Source organism: Melanaphis sacchari, unplaced genomic scaffold (genome assembly GCF_002803265.2).
Source record: "Melanaphis sacchari strain LSU unplaced genomic scaffold, SCAv2.0 Contig82_pilon_pilon, whole genome shotgun sequence".
Lineage (NCBI taxonomy): Eukaryota > Metazoa > Arthropoda > Insecta > Hemiptera > Aphididae > Melanaphis > Melanaphis sacchari.
This window is the reverse complement of record NW_020271585.1, coordinates 405,740-430,349: the sequence shown is the minus strand read 5'-3', so window position 1 is coordinate 430,349 and position 24,610 is coordinate 405,740. Positions and strand designations below refer to the sequence as shown.

General features: G+C 31.4%; 3 protein-coding genes across 5 annotated transcripts; 1 reads left to right on the top strand and 2 right to left on the bottom strand.

The window, feature by feature from the left end:
- Window positions 1-2,169: 2,169 nt before the first annotated feature.
- On the bottom strand, window positions 2,170-5,631 carry LOC112602121. The gene is made up of 2 exons (XM_025350058.1): window positions 5,499-5,631; window positions 2,170-2,914 (listed from the first exon to the last, which is right to left on the bottom strand). The coding sequence occupies exons 1-2, from the start codon at window positions 5,559-5,561 to the stop codon at window positions 2,396-2,398; spliced, it is 582 nt and encodes a 193-aa protein (XP_025205843.1). The 5' UTR covers window positions 5,562-5,631; the 3' UTR covers window positions 2,170-2,395.
- A 723-nt stretch (window positions 5,632-6,354) lies between these two features.
- Window positions 6,355-12,100, top strand: LOC112602123 (bromodomain-containing protein DDB_G0280777-like). 2 transcript variants are annotated; one of them, XM_025350060.1, is made up of 3 exons: window positions 6,355-7,295; window positions 9,301-10,483; window positions 11,352-12,100. In XM_025350060.1, the coding sequence occupies exons 1-3, from the start codon at window positions 7,212-7,214 to the stop codon at window positions 11,972-11,974; spliced, it is 1,890 nt and encodes a 629-aa protein (XP_025205845.1). In that variant the 5' UTR covers window positions 6,355-7,211; the 3' UTR covers window positions 11,975-12,100. The 2 variants fall into 2 exon arrangements, with proteins under 2 accessions (XP_025205845.1, XP_025205846.1); XM_025350061.1 differs by having other exon boundaries at window positions 6,358-7,295; window positions 11,379-12,100.
- A 2,631-nt stretch (window positions 12,101-14,731) lies between these two features.
- LOC112602120 (neurochondrin homolog) lies at window positions 14,732-19,339 on the bottom strand. 2 transcript variants are annotated; one of them, XM_025350057.1, is made up of 3 exons: window positions 19,082-19,339; window positions 17,743-19,017; window positions 14,732-16,312 (listed from the first exon to the last, which is right to left on the bottom strand). In XM_025350057.1, the coding sequence occupies exons 2-3, from the start codon at window positions 18,691-18,693 to the stop codon at window positions 15,029-15,031; spliced, it is 2,235 nt and encodes a 744-aa protein (XP_025205842.1). In that variant the 5' UTR covers window positions 18,694-19,017; window positions 19,082-19,339; the 3' UTR covers window positions 14,732-15,028. The 2 variants fall into 2 exon arrangements, with proteins under 2 accessions (XP_025205842.1, XP_025205841.1); XM_025350056.1 differs by having other exon boundaries at window positions 19,091-19,339.
- Between the last annotated feature and the right edge of the window lie 5,271 nt (window positions 19,340-24,610).

The window sequence follows — 24,610 nt, the reverse complement described above, 5'->3', positions numbered from 1 at the left end:
ATTTTCTATAAAAGACTCTCTCTCTCTTATCTCATCTCTTTCATATTTAACATAAAGCTTAGTTTTTCGTTCTTATCATTGAATAATTTGAAAATTATAATTTATGTTATATATTGTGTTTAATTATTATATTTAACAGCTGTACATACGCTGCTATCCTTATCTCCTGTAAATACAAGCTGGAGTGTACACGGAGGTAGGTTAACTCGTTCTGTAACTAATTCAATTGACGTCAATACACCTTTTCGTTTTGATAAATAAATTAAAAATAAAGACCGTTTATTGGCCGTCTGAAAAACCCAAACTATGATAGATTAGGGGAGGATCTCGGCATTATCACAGTAATAATACTATACCGCAGTTGATCGATATCCGCGTACGCACTAGCGCCACGGGCCCGCGTAGGCTAACGATGCAAAAATATCAAAATATCATTGGGTCCTCCTGTTATAATAATTTGTGCTGCGTTGCACTGCGACTGACGACGACATGTGCGTGCGACAAACAATTATTATTATTATTATAATAACTCCACGCGCGTAATGTATAGGTAATAGCGGTAATGGTAGGTATGCGCGCATATTGTGCCGTACGCCAAAACATGATATAACGAATAGTTTGTCATAATTGTAAACTCGTAGCAAACGCTAACAAATTATAATATTGTTTTACCGAGTCGTTTTTGTTATTGTATTTTTATTCGCACATCGTATTCGACTCATCGTCGCTACGCGCGGCGACAGATACCTCCTGTACCATTACCTACGCGTATAACGCGCGCCATGGTATACCGCGATTTAAGCGTTTGTCAAGTTCGATCGATAATATATGGAATGATATGTGTGTGTGTGTATAGGATAACATGATTTCGCAGCCAAAACCGTCATTATCGACATGTGTTCGCCACACTTGTAAATATGATGATGGGACCACTACGGCGTGTAATCGATGCGCTGGCAAACGACCCGGCACCGACCTACTTGGCGGCGCGTTAAAACGCTCGCCGATCAAAACACATACCGACGACAAGCGTGCCCGCGCTGTAGTAGATATGATACGGTACGTTGTACGCGTAAACATAATATTTACACAATACGATGATTATTATACGACACAGCAGCGCACACGATATTGACATATCGCGGCATTGGTGTATAACGGGGATGGGCGACTGCAGGCGGCTAGGTTGAGCCTTTATTTATCTGGCCCCGTCACATTTTCAAGTTTAAAGTTGGCGATTCGCGTTATAAACACAATGTATGCCCTAACCAAAAACGTTTTGAATGATTAGATTATTTTAGGATTTCGAGCGACCCTTTTATTGTGATAACACGTTAAAAAGCAGCGATAGATTAATATGATTATTATATCGTATTAAAATTAAGGCGACGAGTACACTCGATAAATTCGTGTGGAATTAACATTTGAAATAATAATGTTTAATTTTGAAATACGATTTTTTTTTTTAAATTAACGTTATATTATTATATGTGAATATTTTTTAAACATTGGCCCCTAAAAAGACTATTGGTGACACCCCCCCCCCCCCCCCCCGGGTTGAGAACCGCTGATCTGGACGCGACGATATATCGTATTGTCCCGGTGACACCGTTGACCGTGATCGGTTTGACGATTCATTATTCATTTTTTTAATTTAGCGCGGCAGCCGTACGTCGCGTCCAGTACGTAATGGGGCGAGTTCGCTCGCACCACACACCCGCCCATACTTGAATACGTTACCGATTTACGGCGATGATTTTGGACGACGAATTAAGAATAACGGCTTAGGAAAACATCGATCGCGAGATATGACGGAGTTCCGGCAGACGATCGAATTAAATATTAAAGTAGCGTATAGTTAAATCGACTTACGCGCTAATGCGTCCTCTGGTATTTTGAGATCCAAATCATAATCGTAGATCTTAATATAATCACGCTGTAATTTGTATTGTATTGTATGCAAAACACTGGAAAATCTCTGCTTCTTTCGTTCGTCGTTATCCCAGCTATATTGTAGTCGTTTCCCTAATTTAATTATACAAAATACGACAAAATATCCTGTTTATGACGTGATGGTATTATCTGCAGTGCGCATAATTACGATCACATCGGTTAACGAAAAGTTCAACTGTAATTTATTGTTTTGTAATTATTCGCATTACAGTCGTATGAGAGATATAGTATGGGAATTATATTATATTTTTATGTACAATAATAGTTACAAATAAGTAATAACCGAACAAACGTGATTTAGGTACAATTATTTGTCTTATAAACGGAAAACATTTAAAAATATAATTTTTTTTTTTAATTTTACATTTATGTTTATGTTCTTGTTTCATTATTGTATATAAATTATTATTTTTTCGGTGTAGCGGACACAACTGTTTAGCAGTTATTGCCTGCCATCTCTGAAGTGACGTTTTTGCTTGGAAAGGAAGGAACCAGCTTTCGAGAACATGTTCTTGCGGAAGTTAATCAGCATGGACAGATTTTTGACCACTGATTCGAATGTAGAATCGAATTTGGGATGGTTCAACAATGCACTGAGTTGGTCGAATAACGTATCTGTTACCTGCTGAGTGACCTCGAAATTATCAAGACTCATATTGACACCTTTCATGGTCTCGTGCCAGACGGCACGGAATTTAGGGTCCTTCATGATCTTCCTAGCCCAGTAAAATGTATTTCCTAGGGTTTGCGAGACATTGGTGTTGGTCGTCATGTCGATGATCCCGTCGACTAGGGAAACGATTGAATTGTGGGCCATCGGGTCCAAGCAGATGTTCTTATAGTTTTGTCGCAATTCATTGATCAATTTTATGCCTACGTCGTCAGTAATCACCGAAGCCAAGTTTTCGTGAAAGTGATATTTAATGTCACAAACGTTTTGCCCTGTAAACGATTCGTGCGCCTGAAAAACGACAAACGAAATGAATGAAGGGGAAACATGATAATAATATGTAGTCAACCGATTTATCGTCACAAATACGTAGGCCTCATACGTTGTGCCGTTATGCAGTTAATATTTTAATAATATATTAGGAATTATAGGGATTATAGATGAACGTAATAATGAGAAACCGTTAAAGCGTTATAAAGAGTACAAAGAAATGGTTTAGCCCATCTACCAAACGTCGAAAACATAAATTTTTTGGAAAAAGTATGATTGCCACGCAATAATTGTGATTAAAGTTCTAAATATTTTATAGTATTTTTTTAATTTTTTATTTCATGAACAAATATTTGAAAATTACATTAATATATATGTATGTAATATGTATATATATTTTAACAACATAAGATAGATAATTATGTATTTTACTCATTATTATTTATTTGTTCTAAAACCAGTAGTGCCTTTGGTAATATTGCAAAGTACAGACAAAGTCTCTTTATGAAAGGGCATTTCGTTTACAATTCTTCTATGAAAAAAACGATTTTTAGAAACAAAAATTAAAACTTTAGAACTTCACATGTCATAACTCGTGATGTTGAGCATTAGATAAATAAAAATGTACGTCAATCAATATTAATTTTCCTTTGAAAACTGATAATTTTGCTGGTCAATAATTTAAAACAAAAATCATAAAAAAATAAAACTTGATGTTATAGTTTATATGCATAGATTTATAAGTATAATAAATTATTATTTACTGTAAATGGTTATAAAAACTGTTCAAAGAAATATGTATAATTTTTTTTTTAATTTTAACTTCCCAATAAAGCATATAGGTATGGAGGCTCCATTTAGGGCTTCTACATCAAGGCCAAAAAATATCATAAATTATAATATTATTCCATTGTTTCAATCGACTGTGCAAAGGTCTAATTCGATTATATTATTACATTAAGAGTAATGGTTCAAAAAATTTTGAAACAACAGCTACAGCACATTATAATGGAATATAATATCAAATCTGATAAATCTGATGAGTGATGAATGTTGATTTTTAGTCTTATGACAGCTGACATAATTATAGTTTACCAATGAATAACATTTATACCAAAGTACATTTTTAATTATTATTTTTTCTTTAATCATTCACTAAACCTAAATGAGACACATATTTCGTTAGAAATTGTAAATTAATATTGAATTGAAGTATGAAGTATAAATACCTCGAATACATACTATGTGTTAACAACAATTAAAATTATGCAATATACAGTAAAACTCATTAGGGTTTGTAAGTGCACATATTGGGTAGGTACTGTATTTTACTTATAATTGAGATACGAATGTGAGTATCATGTAATAAGTTACCATATTTTTAAATTAAAAATTGTATAATTTAAAATACTGTACTATACTAATATTTGAACTCTGCTAATTGTGATTCGCTTAAATTATTGTCTAAAAATGACACAGCCTATTGTTTTATTGGTTTTATTTTTTAAATCCCATTTAATTTTCTGAAATTCATAATATTTTATCAAGATATATATATATAATTGTATAAATAAATACACATTCCATAAAAATTATCATGTAAAAGACAGAAAAAGAATATTGGTAGGCATTGAATATAATATTAAATTAATTATAAATTTAAAAAGCGTTCTGAAGTGTGTAATATTTAGAAGTAACTATTATTTATAATATTTATGCAAATAAATATTAAAAAGAAAAAAACCAATATATTTTTGAAAAATCCGAGAACTCGTTATACCTACTCTGTCTAAATATCGAGAGTACTTCGTCATTGATTAGGTCACTACAATGAATTTATGTATTAAATTTTGATTTAATAGTCTCTGTATACAATAAATGATTATGAGTTGACTTTTATCAATCTAAATTTCAAAAGAAATTTTATTTTATATTAATAAAAGTAAATAAACTTTTAATTTTAAATTAAAGTTTGCTTTAAGCAAATACTTAATACCGTAGATAAAAGTGAAAAGAAAAGTTTTTAGTTTTTATGAATAATATGTAAACATTAAATTAAATTTTCACGCTTCAAATCTCAAAAATATTATGAAGTCATAACTACAAAATTATTTGCGAATTATCGCGATTTTAATGAATTTCAACACTTTAACATTTAAATACTTTATAGACGCTTTAAAAAATTAATTATGACTTTGTTTTTAAAATATTTTAATTGGTGTATGAAGAAGATATGAAAAACTTCTTATTAAATTTTCAATCTATAATTTTTAATTTATTAATATATATTAATCGTCCGCTTAAAATCAATAAATAAACAGAGGCTATGAGGCCCCTTAATTTTGGAAGCCAAGTGCACGTTGCTTAATATTTTATACGTTTAAACTTTACGACTAATTTGACAAATATGATCGTTCTTGCCTATGTTGTTATGAGTTTTACGATTCAACATTTTGTCATTTAAGGACAAACAATAATAATTAAATGTGTACGATCGCATGTCATAATGTCGGAACGATTAAAACGTTAATGGCTTATTATTACGGCGGCGTAAATGCAAATTTTCAATATACCTCTTGTCAAACACATAATATATTATACTCACAGACGTGTTGGCCGCAATAAAGGCCAAAACGATTGACACGGTGATTACGGAAAAGCTCTTCATTTTTCTGGAATTCAAAATCTATAAAATATTAATGCGTGTATTTTTTTTTTTTTTTTTTGAACAAATTCAGTATTTCAGAAAGCGACTATAATGCTCGAGCGATCTAGCAATTTATACTCGACGCTCCTCCCCCCCGTTGCGACGAAAATTGTATGGAATGATTATTTTAATGACGGGTTATTACTACGGTGGAAACAAACGTGTAAAAAAAAAAAAATCACCTTTTAAAATATGGAAAAGGCAAAAAAAAAAAACCCGCGATAATTATTATAATTGGGAGGACGCGGCAAGTGGCGTTTTTATTATTATTCTTTTTTTTTTTTCCCCGACAAAATTCGAAAAATATCGACGGTTATTTGTAATGCTATTCTCAATATCATAATATGTGTTATAAATTATAATATAATATGTTTTTGTGCATTTATCTGTTTGTTATTTTCTTTCCTTTTTTTTTTTTTTTTTTTTTTTTTTTTTGTACCATCGCGTGAATATAGTTATTTGCGCGGTATGTCACCGACCTGGTGATCGGGTATCCGATATTATCCGCGAAATCATTACATTGTAGTAAGTACGAACAAGTCGGCGGCGCGTAACCGCACCGCACCGCACGGCCCTTTCGCCGGGCGACAGACACCTGTCAAATTTCGATCGCCGCGATAATAACGCGCTGGCGTTACAACGTCGACGATGGGGTTACACATCGCGGCGGCGGGGCCGGCGTGCGTACGGCAAAACCACCGACGAATGGGCAAATCACGTCGCGTGTTTGTTTTTCTCTCGCGCCGCCGACAGGTCGTACGCGGACCGGAGCGTACGCGAGACCCGGACCGACGCGGCAGTCGCGCTCGCGGTGCCGTGGAATCGTCGAACCGAAAAATAAGCCCTAACCCCCGTGGCGACCTCCGCAGAATAAACCCGTCTCTCGTCTCCGCCCCGAAATTTGTCTCCGTCGTCTCGTCCGCGCCCACAGCAGTACCCCCCTCACGCGCCGAGACGGTCCCGCGGTGTCTTGAGCGCCCGAACCGATACGGTCGAGACCCCGACTTCCCGTCGGCCGTTCAAGTCGGTCCGACGATAGAACGAAACTTTATCGAATAAAAAATAATATCAAAACGTAACGCGTACCCATCATAACCTATAACGGCGTATTGAATAGCGTTTTTTATAATTCGTTCGCACGCACCCGCACACGCCCACCCACACCCGCACACACACACGACGACCACCGCTGTCGTCGTATATAGTCGTCATCGTTGTTGTTGTTGTTGTCGTTGACGTTGTCGTCGTCGTCGTCGTTTTGTCATTACCGCGCGCGCAAACAAAGAAACCGTCGAGAGCACGCGACCTGTCACATCTGCTCGGCGCTTTGGCGAACACAAAAGACCCGTTCCGACAAAAAAAAAAAAAAGCGCACGCAGACACGCCATCCTGAAAAGGCCTGCAAACCTCGTACCTATATAAGGACGATACCGATCGCGTGTCGTTATATATACCATCACTGCAGCAGTGTCGCGCGATCCAACGGTGAAGTCCGACGACAATAATTCGACGAAATTTTTTTCCGTCTCTTCCGCGAGACAACTCTTTCGGTTTTGCGCGCCACGACGCGTGATCGCCACTAAGACGACGAACACGGACACGACGACGACGATGGTCGTCAACGGTAAAAATGCTTCCGGCCGGTTCGCCGCCGCGACCGTCCTCTGGCTGCTCGTCGCGATCTTCGCTAATCAGGTCGGTACCTACTCGTTATATTTTATGTAAGTATATAGTAATTTGCGCGGCGCGGCCCCATACTTCCGTATCGGAGTTATGAAAAACGTATTAGTCCATATGTAACTCGACTTATTACTCACTTTTTCCTATACTCACGCTTAACTTAACGGATTGATTAAAATCGTCAACTTGCCCGTGGCCTGTATCCATATTGTTGCCGATTTACTCGCCTCGCGTTTGCTCAGAATCGATGTGGTAACCTGCTCGACTTTGAACGCTATACATTTTATATAATATATACAACAAGACGAATTCCCGATTTTTGTTTTAATTTAATTTGATATGTGATGAATGATAATGCTCACACATTACCTATATCATAATATTGTAAAGCCATAGAATTACACAACTACATTCGATATGAATTGAATAATCAAGTGAGAGTGGTTACATTCGATTTACTTCTAGTATTTATATTTTATATATTGTATTGCTTAGATGTTATTATTTTTTAAGTGTTTTTGTTTAAATATATTAATATCCATAATTATTTTACCTCTATAAACAAATATAATAGGTACGTATGTTTATTTTTTATCATTTATTTGAAAAATATACAATCTGTAAATAATTTTTTACGAACAAATTATAAATTAGGTGTAATAATAATAATAACTATAACGAAGTACCTATTATTATTATTTTACTAGAAAATCTTAATATATTGCTATTACCTACCTTTAAAGGTTACGGCAGAGGCAATCAAGGATTGACACTATTTTATTACTTACAATCAATGTGCCGATGATTAACTCAAGGGAAATACAATTTTTTAATATTCTCATGGCTCCTTGAAGTTTTTTATCATTTTTATGCTCGTCCGTAGTACATTATATTGTTTAATTAATTATTTTGTTCCGTGGAAAAATAATTGAAATACCTAGACATTTTTAAATTCAAGTTTATTATAAAACAATGTAACATGTTAACCAATAAACCATAGGCGTATTTACGGGTATTACTGTTACTATAATTTTTGAAAATATCATGAAATACTTCAATACATTTTTTTTTTTATAGGCTTTATTTTTTTATACGTTTATCATAAATAATTATTTCCTTTAATATTATATGTTTAATTATATATATCAACAAAAATGTTTAAATTATACAAAATCTCACAGAAATATCGAATATTTACATAACTATATTATTGTATACTTATATACTAAAATTTCAAAATGAAATATTTCAGCCTTCCAAAACTATAATAATTACTGAATATGGATGTAGGGCGTTGGTATCGATTATATTAAAAATCGTCGATAATATTTTTCTTCTGCTGTAGCCTGTAGTATAAAACTAATAATAATAATAATTATTATTAATCATCAACTATGTAAGTATGTGTGTATAACCCTATCTCATCAGGAAGTGGCCAGGAGGCAATTTATAGACTCTATATGTACGTCGTTTATATTTTACGTATCTAACGTAGATAATTGTTTGTTTTTATTACTATTATATTTTTAAATTATTTAAAAGGCTTTATTGCAATATTTTAGACTTTACTAAGTTTAGCGTCACTTACTGTAAAAGTCTGACCATGGCCATGGTAAAAACGAAAAAATATTAAATTGATCATTATTCATTATGATAATTAAGATACTTTAATAAAAATGCTCAAGTTGATATGCATTGATATAACATTAATATTATATTATGCTGTTGTAGTGTGTTTTCTTGAGTATCATATTTAATAACTTAAAAACAAATTGTATAAACGATTTAAAGATGTGATCGAGTAAAGTTGAATACCTATAGTGGGAAAACTTATATTAAATGTACTTATATATTAAATAGGTATAACATTTTAGTTTGTTTATTATGTGTGGGCATGTGTTTGGATTTTACAGTTATAATTTATTGGATATTTAAAAAAATATTTATAAATACTTACATAATCGAGGTTAAATATTTTGTTTCACATTGTTTTAGTAACATAATTAATGTCATATTTTAGAATTTCATACACTGTGAAGGAGTAGAAGGAGAGCAACAACTTTCCCAACAAAATTTCCAACCATTCAACCAAGATCAACTACCAAAGCCACAACTACCATCATATCTGCGACAACCAACACAGCAATTACAGCAACCACAGCAACAACAGCAACCACAGCAATCACAACAACCACATCAACCACAACAACCACATCAACCACAACAACCACAGCAACCACATCAACCACAGCAACCACAGCAACCACAGAAACCACAGCAACAACTGCCATCACCACAGCAACAACTACCATCACCACTACAGCAAATACAGCAACTACAGCAACTACAGCAACTACAGCGACAACAACAACCACAGCAACAACAACCACCATTACAACAACCACCATTACAACAACCACTATTACAACAACCACTATTACAACAACCACAACGACAACAACAACTACAGCAACCACAGCAACAACAACCACAGCAACAACAACCACAGCGACAACAACAACTACCACCATCACAGCAACAACCATTTGGAACGATGGGTCCATTAAATGTTATGGAAAGTGATAGACAATCAAATTTAAAGGAAATGACTGAACAATCAATGAATCCTAATTTCGGATCAAATCCACCATCACAAAAACTAAGCAATGATGCAGGTACACCTATGGTAACAAGTTCTCAACAACCTATTCAAACCGATATTCCAGTTCAAGTAACTGATTTTCAACAATCTCAACTATCTATTCAAACTGATGGTCCCCCAATGGCGCCAATTTTCATTGAAACTAACCCATCTCAAGGCGTTAACACAAACCCACCATCATTGCAGACAAATCTGCCACAAGTTCAAACTACAAGACCTTTTCCGCTGGTTGACGAACCGATGAATAGCCAACAAAATCCTTTGAATAACCCTCAAAATTCTTCGAATAACTCGCCGATTACTTTTTATAACGGGTATTTATCACCAATGCACAAGAAACCAATGATGTCGTTGCCGTCACGCATACAACGATTTCCATCGAATAATAACAATCCTGTGAGGCTCCCCGTAGATCAGCAGATACAGAGACCATATCAGTTTACATATTATTCAAACAGCAACGCTGACAATGGATACGAAATTCCGATCCAAACAAGCAATGTACCAGGTTATCAGATTCAGTCATCTCCCAACATTGTAGGTAAGTACCTACAATTTTAATTTCAATAATCTGAACAGTTATTTATAAACGCTAATCTTTATATCTCACTAAAGAAGACATATAAACAGGATAATTTGGGATCCTTAGGATTTGCGATGGTCAAGATTATAAATAATAAATAGGTAATAGCGTAGAACGTTAAGAAAATGACTACTAAGCCAGAAATTATTTTCAACTTTTTAGTGTTTTGAGAATATCTTTTTATTTTTCTATTCATGTTAATTAATTCAAGATTAACGAACTTCAGAAGAATTTTCTTTTTTTCTTCCAGTTGAAGAAGAAAAAAAAGAGTTAAGTTTTTGAATTAAATCAAAAATGTCATAGCAGCTAGTTTGGACGATACCATATTATTTCCAAAAAGTAAATTAAGGCTATGAGCAATTGATCAAAGCTGAAAGTTCTAAAGATTTCTAAAAGTACCCCGTACGTTTCTCTCAGGTACCATATTTTATCCATCGTTAAAGCTTCAGTATTACGATAGTTATTTACCTACGCTTTTAGATATTAAATATATCGCTTCATTATTTCTTTTAAACATAAAATGTTTAATTCTATGAAATAATAATATTTTTGAAACAAAATTTCCTATTTTTCGAATGTTTATGGGTACTGCCACCCCTCCCCTCCTCTCACCACTGAAAACGCCACTAGGTATCGAGTTTTATAATGTCGTGAAAACTCCACATGAAATTATGGGTATCAAATGAAAATTTTTATTGATCCTATCAACACAAATTCATTCTATATTTCTATTAACTAGAAAAAACTATTTTTAAATGTAATTTCTGAACTACATAGCTACATAATATAACTAGTTTTAATAGTAAATGTATTTGTATTGATATAGATACTACACCGTACTCGATGTTTACAGGAGAAATTATGCAACCCATGCATATGTTGAGTAACGTGATGCCGACGAATCCGATGCAGTTTATCCAGAAACCGATGGGCATGATATTCAACACAGTCGACAAGGTTGGTAAATACGGCGAGGGCGTAAAGGAAGGCTTAACCACTGCATTTAGGGGTGTAGTCGGCAAAATACTGGACGGAACCCAATCGGGAGCGCAGAGAGTTTTTGACATGGGCTCGACCGGAACCAATGCTTTCATAAACTTCGGACGGAGACTGTTGGTGCCGGGGACCATCAGGGAACAGCAAAATCTATTCGAATCCGATGGCAAATATTATTTGCCACAGCAGAGCATGCGGCCTACGAACTACGTCATCAATTCTAATATGCCATCCCCTAACTACAACGGCGGAATGGGCTATAATAATATGCCACCCCGCGCGGAGACAGGGAAATTCATGGGTGGCAGCAACAATAACGATCAGTTGTCCGTACAAAACACCACTCCGCAGTTAAATACCAATTACGTGGCACAGGAGCAGAGTATGTCGAACTCCGACATGCCCAACCCTGTCAACGATATGCAGCCAATTATCCGTTATGGTCAACCCTAAGAAAATTCTAGTGCTGTCTTGGAGTGTGCCCAAGCCACCGGTCTTCCGTCTTTTCGTTTTTTTTCTGTATTCCTTCTCTCATATACATGTATCACTATATATATTATAACTAGGTACATAATATAACAGTACATTATAATTTATTTTTATATTAGGGCTGGGATTTTAACGCTCTAAATAAATAAATAAATAAATGAGCAAAAAAGACTTGATAATATATTCAGAAAATAAAATTCTTTGAGTTTAGTAAGTAAAAAAGTATATTATTTACGTATGATAATATATAGGTTTATTGGAATAGGTAAAATGAAAAAAAAAATTAAATTAAAACAATATCGCTTTTGTCTCTTCAACTGTTTTTAAGTATAAAATCGGTTGTCAACAAATGTTGTGCATGTCTATATTATGTATTTAGCCACTATGTTAGTACCAATATGTTTGTTCATTTTGATGAACCAACTAATTGTGTACAATTTTACGTGAAAAATAACGTTTAAGTTTAATTTTATCAAACTGGTAGAAAAAAGTAAAATTAAAATTAAAAGAATCACATTAATACTTAAAAAGCTACCTATCAAAATCTCAGCTCTAAATGCTCTAATTATTATTCATTGTATATAATAATTAACGTGGTTATATATATATATATATTAATATCGGTATTGGCACCTATTATTTTTATTTTATAATTTACTTTCAATATCATTGTTGTTATTATTGTTATATAATAATACCTAAATGCACGCAATATCTACCGTACAAACAATCGTATCCGATATAAAATTAAAATATTGTAAAAATATATTGTTATACTTATACAGATACCTACTTACATTATGACATACCTACTTGCAGCAGCAGCAGTTAACCATCAAAGTAGCTTACCTATGCATCGCTGTATTAATGTTCCAAACTATAATGTCAATTCAAATACTTCTAATTTTGCATTGTTTTTTTTTTTTAATCCTTTAAGTAAAAAACAAATTGCACAATTAATATAGGTTCTCTTTTTTATGAATTATCTGCACTCTTATCTCGAGTAAACTATAAAAATCACGAATACAAAAACGGTGTAGGTACCGCGGATCCAAATATTATTATTACTATTAATTATTAGTATTATAAGAATATGATAATATACACATAATGCGTATAAAATATATGCCTAGCTATAAGTATAAAGCACACCCATAGTTGCTACGGTGTGTATTAAATGTTTATTTATTCCTAATTAAATAATAATCTGAATTGTTTACTCGAAAACACAAAGGACTTTGTGAGAGCACACTTATATTGCACCATCATTGTCTAGATTTTAGAAGGAAGTAGTAGAGTATAATAATTACTATTATTGTTAGTCTGGTGTCCACATAACATACGATTTAAATCATCTTCACGATTTATATTTTAATTTATGGCAGACCGCTATAACTACCCAGACAAGACGTGTAGAATCATATAGGTATAGGAAGTATCGAATAGCTGCTATCGTGTCGACCAACAATTTTAAACCTTGAAAATAAAAAACTCAAATTACCAAAAAAAAATATTTAAACTTTTCTAATTGAGTCTAAAATAGTTTTATCTTTTTGACAGTTTTAAGTCTACGTGTCTACATGATAATTAAAAATTTGTGTATAAATTCAAGTCTGTAAAAATTTCAGGTTTTGATTTGGGTTTTTTTTTATATTATTTTTAATTACATTCAACTAATTAGGTACCTAACTCAAGCTCAGACTGATTTTGGTAAAATTAAAAACATACAACTATTTACATTTTTAATACATTTCTTGTAATAGGTAGGTGTGATACGTAATTAAAGAATGTATGGAAATATGCTTATGGAAACCGATCATATAATGATAAGCTTTTGAGTACACCTTGAGTATGCTTGTATTTTTACTTTTTTGTTGTGTGAGTGTGAAGTAATGTATTTAAATCATGAAAAAATAATAATAATATTATAACCCGAGTAACCATAATACATAATTCAAAATAAAAGAATATTTATTCACTAGATTACTGAGAAACAATGTATTAATGTTAATAAATATATTTATTTTTATAAATAAAAAAAAAAAACAAAAAAGAATGAAGACTAATCATGTTTTTGACCAAATGTTAATAAAAAACAAGATTTTTGTTATTAATTTATTAAAGTATTATATACCTGCGTGTAACAGCCTTTTCAATGGATCAACAATTTTATTTCTACATTTATTATGTTTAATGACTACTCCATTTGTTGTTCATTAATAATCACTATAAATGGTTGTGTTCGGAAATCAAATTGTTCCAACACTGCATTTTTTATTACTTAAAAAACAATACCATTATGGATTTATTAATGCTACTTATATCTGCTATTTGTATACCTAACTACATATTTTCATAACAATTGGATTACAATATTGTATGGATTAAATAAAATATAAGTCACATAACATTATGTGTATAGGTTAAGCCAAAAATTGGTAAGAGTATAATAAATGACTTTAATTAATAATGGAATACAGTTATTTGGTAAATACAGCAACATTTTTTAATGATGTTGTATATACTGACATTGAAGTGCAATTTGATTTCACATAATTGTGCCCATTTGAATGAAATAAAAAAAAAAAAACAGAAATCAGTCATTACAAACGTTTTATCCAAAAAAATAAAATAAAATAATAATAATAATATTATAAACTAAAACATCTAATACTTTCAAAAAAATATACTAAACATTTTCATCAAGAAAAACTATTTTAAACCTGGAATAATAGTTAATTTAAGATTACTCTCTGTTAGAAGCAATACATAGGCCATAATTTAATAGACACACAAATAAAAAATGATTACCGTTTCATAATTTCATAAAATTAATAATATATTTTTAAATATTTATCCTTATTAATAATATTAGTCCTTAATTGAATATGCTTTTTGATTCAAGTACTACAATATATAATTGTTTTTTTTTTTTTACTTTTTCGTGTATATTAAAATGAAAATGTTTAATAGTATAAATGCTAAAGAAAATAAAATACAAATGGTCTTATAATATAATTATTCTCCAAATAATTTTTTACCTAATTCCATAAATTTATGACCCCGGCAAGCTGTGATAGCGTCTTTTTTCTTGAGCGTGGCTACCAGATCACTGTTTGCATCAATAAGTCGACATAGTAAATCTTCATAAGCATATTTTACATTGGTTGGGAGTGAGCCCGGCTTAATTTTCACCAACATATCTATGATGCCTTCTGCCCAACCACTTTCAATTGCAAATTCTGATATCCACGGAACAAGAGTTAAGATGCCACTAAGATTTTGCATGCCCAAAAACCATAACTCTTGCAACTCCATCCACGATTCTTTATAAGTCATAGTCACAACCAACTGACCTAATGCAAATCTTGAATTGCTGCTATTTTCATCAACTGTGTACGCATCCCACAAAAATCGAATGGTCGACTGTATATAACGGCAAATAGAGAAGTCATTTTTCTTAATGTATGCAGTCTTTAATTTTAGAAGCAATAAACCTAAAACAGCCATGTTGCCATACACAACAAGGTTTTCATGATTGTTTTTTAATTCAGGTAGATTATCAAACACAAATTTCATGAGGGTAAAAAACAATGGACTATTTTTCACATAATCTACTTCTAGTACACAAATATTCATAAATGTATTACATATACTAATAATTGCCCCTCTAGAGTCAGCCATTTTTTTGAGACGCTCAGCTGGAATTTCAGGTTCTGGTCCTCTGGGTTTACCTCTTTCAGATTTTGGTATCAATGGTTTTTTATAATGCGCAATTGACCAATGAAAAGCCAAACATTCTTGTAATACCTCTTCTTGTTTAATTTTTAACAATAAAGCACGACCTTTGTCATCCACTGTTATATGGCATAAAGCGGGTAAAAATGCTCTTAATACATCTACGGAACTCAAAGGATCATTTGTTATTGGTTTATTTTCAGATTTGACGTTTTCAGATACATATCGTGCACGATACGCAAAGAATGATTCATTGGCAATCTGTAAAGCAAATGGCAAAATATTGTTTACGGCTGGTTTCATTGCAGATGTTTCTAACGTTAACCACGCAGAAAGTGTCATGAGCATCAAACATACAAAACATTTCTCTTTGATTTCTAAGGGTTTCTTAGATACAGACAATGTTTTTAAAATGTTTAATACTGCAGTAAATGCTCCTTTAAGTGCTGTATATGTATGCTGTTTTTCTTTTTCTTCTAGATCTAAAGTGTCTGTTGATATATAAGCAATTGATACATCTAGAATTGTGAAACATGAACTAAGTAAATTTTCTGCAGCCAATACCTAGAAAAAAACAAAATTAATTAATTAAAATATGATTGTACATTTTGTATGTTTTCACCATTAATTTATTATTAATTACAATTATTTTTATATAAAAAGAAAAAAAGGCCAATTTACACAGGCAAAGCTTTAACTAAAAAAAGCGCCTAATTGTCTAAAATATCATATTTTAAAATAGTAAGTAAATAATGTTCAAAATTCTATATCCTTTTATCAATAAAAATTATTACTATGGTATTATAGTTTATAGATAATTTATACCTACCTAAAAATATTTTAAGCACCTAGAGCAGTTTTTTAACCAGAGGGGGAGGCATGTAAATATTGCTAGGGAGGTGTTTATAATAATTTATTATTATTCATATTTTATAATTATTATCATTAATAAAAATGTAGTCATTCTGAAATATTGAATAGTTTATTTGTTAAGTATACATAAAAGGTTATCATTTTTTCAATTTATAGATGGGAGAGGGGCAAGATTTTTGAAAATCTGCAAGGGGGTGTATGATAGAAGCGAAATCACGGTCTTAGAGAATCTAATAAAGTAAATTCAAAAAAATATTACAGTAAATTACAAATCATATAAATTCTGAAATTTAAGTAAACCGTAAGTATTTTTATATTTTTATAAGTAACCAAGACAAAAACTAACAAAAATTATTATGATATAAGTATAAATTATTTTACAATAGAAATTTTAAATCAAAGAATTTGAGTATGAATTGAGTATGGTTGAAAATAAATTTTTATTATTTTTATTTATGCCTAGTTGAAATAAATTAATGCATACAAATATTTAGGTAGATACAATAAATAATACATTTAACAAATGTTTCTAACTATTAATTTACCCAATAAATTAGTTTTTCCTTTTATATTTTATAATTAGATATTAAGTTTAGAAAAAAAATAAATTTAATTTTACAAAAATACATAGTAATAAATTGTATTTACAATATTTTACATAGCACTAACACTTCATTGGAATACATCCAACATCAAATGTTATGGGTTCATACAGATTCAGTAATTTTAACTAAAAATTTAATTATTTAAAAAAAAAACAAATGGAAAGTAAATAGGTACTTGCCAGTCAATTTTTTACAGAAAATCTTTTTTAATTTTTTATTTCTAATTAGGTAGGTAATTTAATTTATTTAATATTTATAAAATAACTCATACTTGAATATCATAAATTAGTTGTGAAAAACTTTAATTGATTAAAATATTATTGTACATTAATAGACAATGTACTAATATACTTATAGGTAGGTATTTACAAACATATACATTTTAGAAACCAAATTAACTTTTTTAAACTAAAATGTAATTATGAATGCAATTATATACCTAACAATTTATACTTAAATGTATAGAAAAATAAGAAAGAAGTAATAATAGGTAGTAATAGATAATAATATATGTACCTGTTCAAATTTTTTATCTTCTAAATGCATACGTATTTCAATTGAAGCCAAATGTATTAACATCAAGAAAAATACTTTAGGTTTTTCTACATCTTGTAGAGCCCATTCAGCACCAAATATTGTGAGCAATTGAGATGCTAACTTGATGGCTGGATCTCGTTGTGCTTTAACAAGCTTACTAGTCAATATGTCTTTCAGCCCAGTGTATAATTTGGAAGGCCAAATAAATAATGAAATATCTTGAGTGTTTAATACAATATCTTCTGGGCAACTGCTTAATAAAGGCGAGAGTATTGAACATAATTTGAATTTTCGTTCACTGTGGTCAGTTTCAAAATCTACTGCTAAGATGTTCATCAGCGTGTTAAAGTTTTGGACATTGCCTTCCCAGGAAGGTGGACCAAACTTTTCAACGATAGTCACAAGCAATGACAATGCTTCATCTGTCTGAAAGCTTTTTTGTGAATAAACTTTACACATTTTTCCTACTGTGTCGACATCAAACAGGGCTTTTAAGCCCTGTTCAAACGTTGCAATAAAATTTAAGCACTTGTAAGCTTCATTGACCAGCATGAGGTTGTCTTCGTCCACTTCATCTTCGTCTTCATCATCTTCGCCGAGCACAATGCCTAGGAACAAGTCAACGTTCTGTAATATCTCTTGATGTGTGGCAACCTCTTCAACATTACACAACGCTGTGAGTATGCTCATCGCCACAGACTTGTAGACAAATGGTGGACAGCCAGCCGGTACTTCATCGCTGAGCAACAAACGCTTGATGAATTTGAACTCGATGGCTTCGAACAGGGCAAGCTTGGAGCGAGGATTGCATTTCTCGGCTTTCACAGTCTTGGTTACCATAAACAGGGCGGCGAATTTTTCGGTGTCTGTCTTCGCGCCATTTATGACGCTCACGCATTTCTTGACAGAGTCCAGCACTTCGTCGCTCATTTTTCGAAGCGATGAATATACAAAAACGAACGGAAAATAATTGTGTACCTGCAACGTATTATGAATATTCTGACGCACGGCCGGATGCACACACTAGGAGACGGCAGCGATTGTATTGAATTTCCGAAGCGGCGAGCGGCGAACGAGTCGGTGCGGCTCTTCAGTCGACTACTGTTCTAAATTTAGCGCTTCGGAAGTTTACCACCGCTCGACGGCAGCAGCTATGCCGGTATCCGTGCCAAGTTTCGAACAATATTACATAATGGCTAATAATAATATAAGACGACGGCGGCGGTTGCAGTTCCTCTTGAATCCGATCGGGTCCTGTTTTAAGATATAAAAAAAATATAACGATAATAATAATAATAATAATAAAAAAAGACGCAACGGATCTCACGGCGAAATGGCTGGTGGCCAAACGGCGGCGAACACTTGTGAATCGCGAGTGAGCGACGGAAACGTTAGGCACGTGCAAGCATCGTCGTTATTATTATCGTGGTCATCGTCGCTTATTGGTACGTAGACTTGAGCAAAGGCCAACGACGATGATCGCCGTCAGTCTTGCGCGTCCGCCTTGCAACATGGACCGACCGAATATTATAATACTGTTTTCTGGGAAAACGTTCGACCGGGACGCCGTGATATTATTGTTGTTGTGGTGCACGTGCACGATCGATCGTTCGCTTATCATCGCTTATCAACGTGTAATCACTGCCCGGGTGTTATCACGAGTGGCGCGAACGCGGCGGCGGCAGACGAAAATCCGAGACCCGACTGCCGATAAGACGGACGGGTATGAGTAGGTATTAGGCAACGGTTTAAAATTGAAATGGGTTCAGACATTTTTTCATTCGGTTTTTTATAACCCCCCAATTATTCCTATCCTTAGAATCAATATCTCTATAAAAAAAAAAAAAAATACTACATTTTAACAACGTGTATTGGTTAATTGTTATTTTAACGGGAGTACGTTTTATGAAACTAATTAAAAGTATTAGTAGTCTGTTTTATGATTAATAGATAGAATAAATAATATTATTATCATACAAGTAAGGTTTGCTGTTAACTTTAATTGGATGAATACCTAATTGAAATGCATTAACAATGGTTAACAAAAGAAAAAAAATTACCAGATTGATTATTTTTATCATTGGATATTTTTGAATTTATGAATAAATTATTTTATTTATATTCTGTTAGATAGATGTAGTGTATATAATAGTATTTTTAAAAATCTCGAATAACACATATTTTGTAGAAGTGTATAATTGTTTGAGTTTATTACAGGTATAAATATTAATGTGTTACTGTACTAATCTTTCAATTGTCATAAGACAGCCTTCTTAAACATGAAAATGTTCATTCACATCTGGAGTTTGAAACTGGAATAGTTATAATAGTTTGTACAATTTTAGGAATTTTAATAATTCATATTTGTTTATAATGATTAGTAATATTTTTAATGCTGGTTTTGATACATCAGTAATGGTCCTATAATGTTTGACTATAGATAGAATGTGAGCAAAACTTAAAAAATGTTAAACAATCAATTATGTTTAGAAAAGAAGTGTTGAACAATTTTTATCTAGAAAAGATGTAAGTAATTTTTATAGTTACATATTAGTATAGTTAGTTAACTTTTAAAATATTTAAATATGCTTAAATAATCACCTATAATTTATAAATATTTATTTAACAAATCTTAATACTACAAAATAAATGGAAAAATAAAAATATTATGAACCACCTAGCTTACTTCATATCTAATGAGATATCTAATTTGTAAGACAATTTGTTAAGTCATTAAACTGCTTTGTTAATCTATAATATTTTTTTCAAATAGTTATTATCCAAGTTTTTCATGATTAGGTACTTGTAACAACAATAATAATATAATAAATAGGAAGGTAGATCAACATTTCATGAATAAAATCATTAATTAATTAAAACTATTTATGAAAATAATGTGGTCAATCACCAAATAATGGTTAATATCATACATCCTAGGATATAGTATTATCTCCTATATTATTATATAATACTTTTAATAGATAGGTAGTTGAAGTGCTGAGATTAACAGTGTGCAAAAATATAATGCACTAAAAGTTAAGACACTATTAAATAGTCATAATTTTAATAATAAAAATAAAAAATAAATCGACAATATTATAGAATAAAATGTCTTAAAAATATAAAATATGTAGTACCTATCATGTATCTATTCATTAATACAGATTAACACCTAACATATAGGTACCTACATATAGAAAAATTAATATGAAAGATTACCTACATTAATACACTATGAACTAATAGGAAAATAACTCAAATAATAATAATAATAAGTAAATATAAAATATAGGTAAATAAGACTTGGGTACTGGGTCGATAAAATGTATTGGAAGTATGTATAATAATTATTACCGTACTTATCTTTCTCGGTTCTAAGGTTGTTTGGTTTATTAACATAACTTTCAGTAGATACTTCTCTCGATTATTATATTGTTCCTTGATACTTGTGCTTGCAGTACAGTTGTTGTTGTACCTTGCGAATGCTGCGCGATTTGTGTGAATAACGAATCGAATCAATACAGTAGCGATTGACATTTGACAGTACCAACTCAATAAACAATATTAATATATTGTTACCAATTTCATATTTATTAGGTACCTACGTTTATTGTTTTATGCTGGTTAATAGTTGATTACTGACCAGCGATCACTATTGTAGTGTGATGACGTCTGTTGTCGTTGTGTTTGTTAAATAAAATGTACATTAGAGATCCGTATTTGGAATTCCCGTTTTCAATCTATTATAAGACGTTTTATTGTCCTATCTCAAATTGTCGGGTGACGCATGTTTACAGAAAAAAAAAAAAATTTGCAATTTAATTTTTGTTATTTGACGGTTAATAATTATACGGAGTACCTGTACAAAATAGGCCACTTTGGACGTTCGCGTTTTCACGTAAGATTGGAACGCGGCGTCCCATTAATTTACGAAAGAGTACTTGTGTAAGTATAAAATTGGAATTCAGGAAAGCTTGCAGGATTTGAACACGTTTCTGTCTGGTTTGTATGCGCGATATTTGTCTTTACACGGAAAGTATTATTTTCAGATTATCGTTCACGATTTGCTCGTAAACTACACTAGGTACGTAACACGCGAAAGGTGTAAATAAAAACAATTTATATACATTCGGGATTCAGGACAATTAAACGCCATAATACCTACCTATATTTTAAAGTATTTAAAAATAATATAATCCAGAGAGCCAGTTCGGGGCCAATGACTTTTCTTAGCGGGCCAGCCCCCCTAAGGCTCTCCCCTTTGATGACGTACTGCGTGTAGTTACATAATACCTATGTATTATTATTGTTGACTGTTTACAGATACGTCATCTGAAGCTGTTTATTCATCGCCATAGTGATCCGAAAAGAGATTTCTATTAAAAATACATTAATCTATCTGGGGTTACCTACCTCGGAAACACGAAACCGTCGAAAAATTCGGTTAGTGATGGGAGCAAACATTTTAGTAAATGTTCAACAATTTTGAAATGGAGATATCGTCAAAACGGTTTTTAGTAAACTGTTTGCTCTTGGCGTAGGTACCTCCGCGGAAACGAGCTTATTGCCATGTCAATGTTATGAAGACAAACTAGACGAAGCTCCGGCGAGCTTTAATCGGCGCATAGACGCAATTTTATTTTATTATTTTTTTTCTGAAAGGAGATCTGTGCAAATGTATGGAAAACACACTGCATACCATATTGTATTTAGAATAACGTTATCGGTTTAAGGCCATAGTCGGAAAAAATACCCACGGAAAAACTCTTAGGAAAAAAAATCCAAAACAAAAAAAAACACACACCCGGTAAAATAGCAGTGGGAAAAAACTCATGGGTATAAAATTCCACGCAAGTGCCATATTGTGGTAGTTCTATAACAAAATATTTAAAAAATAGTATTTTTTATTTTTATTATTTAACCCTCGGATAAATCGATAAATATTTTTATATTCTTAGCACAGTTTACATATGATTTTTACTGTTGGTTAGTAGTTATTTATATCTACTATACTTGTATTGTTATACAGTTATTGAATAGAAGTATACATTAAATTGCATTTACGAGTATACTACTGAACTATTGATTATTATTTTTAACCATTTATTTTTTTGTTACACAATTATTAGTAAATATATTTTTATAACAAGTGTAGTGTAGTAAAATATTATAGTGGCTTTATAATATAATGTATAGGAATGAACTATGAACAGATCTAGTGTTTTACTTTGGCAAATATAATACAATATTGTAATAATCATTATTTTATATTCTGAGCGGAGAGTTAAATGTTATAATTTGTAATAATAAAATTATTTTATTTTTTTTTTGGTGGGTATTTCTTCAGTGATTCGCTTAAATCTTTAAATTTTATATCTTGCAAAATTAAAATTTTTATCTTCCATCATATTGGAATTGGACACGCCAAATTCGACGTGTTCATTATCTGTTTATAGAAATTTGAAATTAGTAAACTAAGATAATATGCCTAAACAAATAGTTAATGTAAATAACTGTGGACTTGGTGAAAATATTGTCAAAATTTTAGTTTTAATTTTAATTACTAGTGGTAATGACTAATGTTATCTCTTCGATTATTATTGTTAATTGTTTGTCATTTGTATATTTTTATTGTAAGTTTATCAAGATTTATGTTAATATGAAGTTATAATTATTTAAAAAAAAAATTATTTGGTATGTTTTTATTAGCCCCATACAAACAGGTTCAGTGGGATCCATTATTATGTTGAAATAAAAATAAAAATTTCAACTCAGGCCTGTCCAGATAGTGTGTAAGGATTATCACACCACCCATACGACTATATATCTGTAACAAACCATAAATTACAATATTATCAAACAACAAATAATTAAGAAGAGTGTATTTATTAGGTATACATTTATTGATATACTGTATTACCTAACTAAAATCAAAAATAAAATATTATTACGAATCAAAATTCGATGATTTGTATTTACCTATATTAAGCTGATATCAGCGAACTATTCGTTTTTTTATTTGGTCCAAGCATAAACAACAGCCAACATAGCAAAATCTGCGTTCAGGATTAAGTCATATATTTATTTCATTGTATATAACAGAGATGACAATAAACACAGTGACGAATACATTTTATATCATAATATACTTAATTAAATTGGTAGGTAAACTTTTCTAAAAAGTTTAGAGTAGATTGGGTTAAATTATCAGCTTTATAATTATAACGAATTTACTTATCGTTAAACTAAAAATTTAAGACACATTTTTTTTTTTTTTTGTAATACGTTTGTATAGTTGGCTTTTTCACAGTATTCTAATTTTTATGTGATTTAATGAGTATTTTTAAATTTTAATATTTTACATATTGATACAATTTGCATAATGATTTAAATATTGTAAAATACCCAATGTATATAAATATAGACTGTTTTCTTAACTTTAGCATTAGTTTAATGTAATTAACTGTAATATTAAATCTAATAACACACAAATTTTGTTTTTCTGAATACAAATTTGTAATGTTACGCGTAATTCAGAGAGAGAACAAAATAATATTGTGTGTTGAACTAATAAGTTTGTATATCAATCAATTATCTATCTAATTGTTTTTATTTTATTTTTAAAATGTGTTTTATTTTAAATTTAATACGTTTTATGAGCATACTTAATAAATCTGAGTATTGACTTAAGTTGTTGCGTTTAATAGGCAGATAAGTATTTGTTTAGTTTAAAATTATAAAGCTTGAGAAAGGAACTCCTATAGTTATATTAATCTTATATTCTTATCAAAAATTAGATTTAAATTAATGTAGTAGAACATTTACCCATAGGCCCATTTACTTGTAT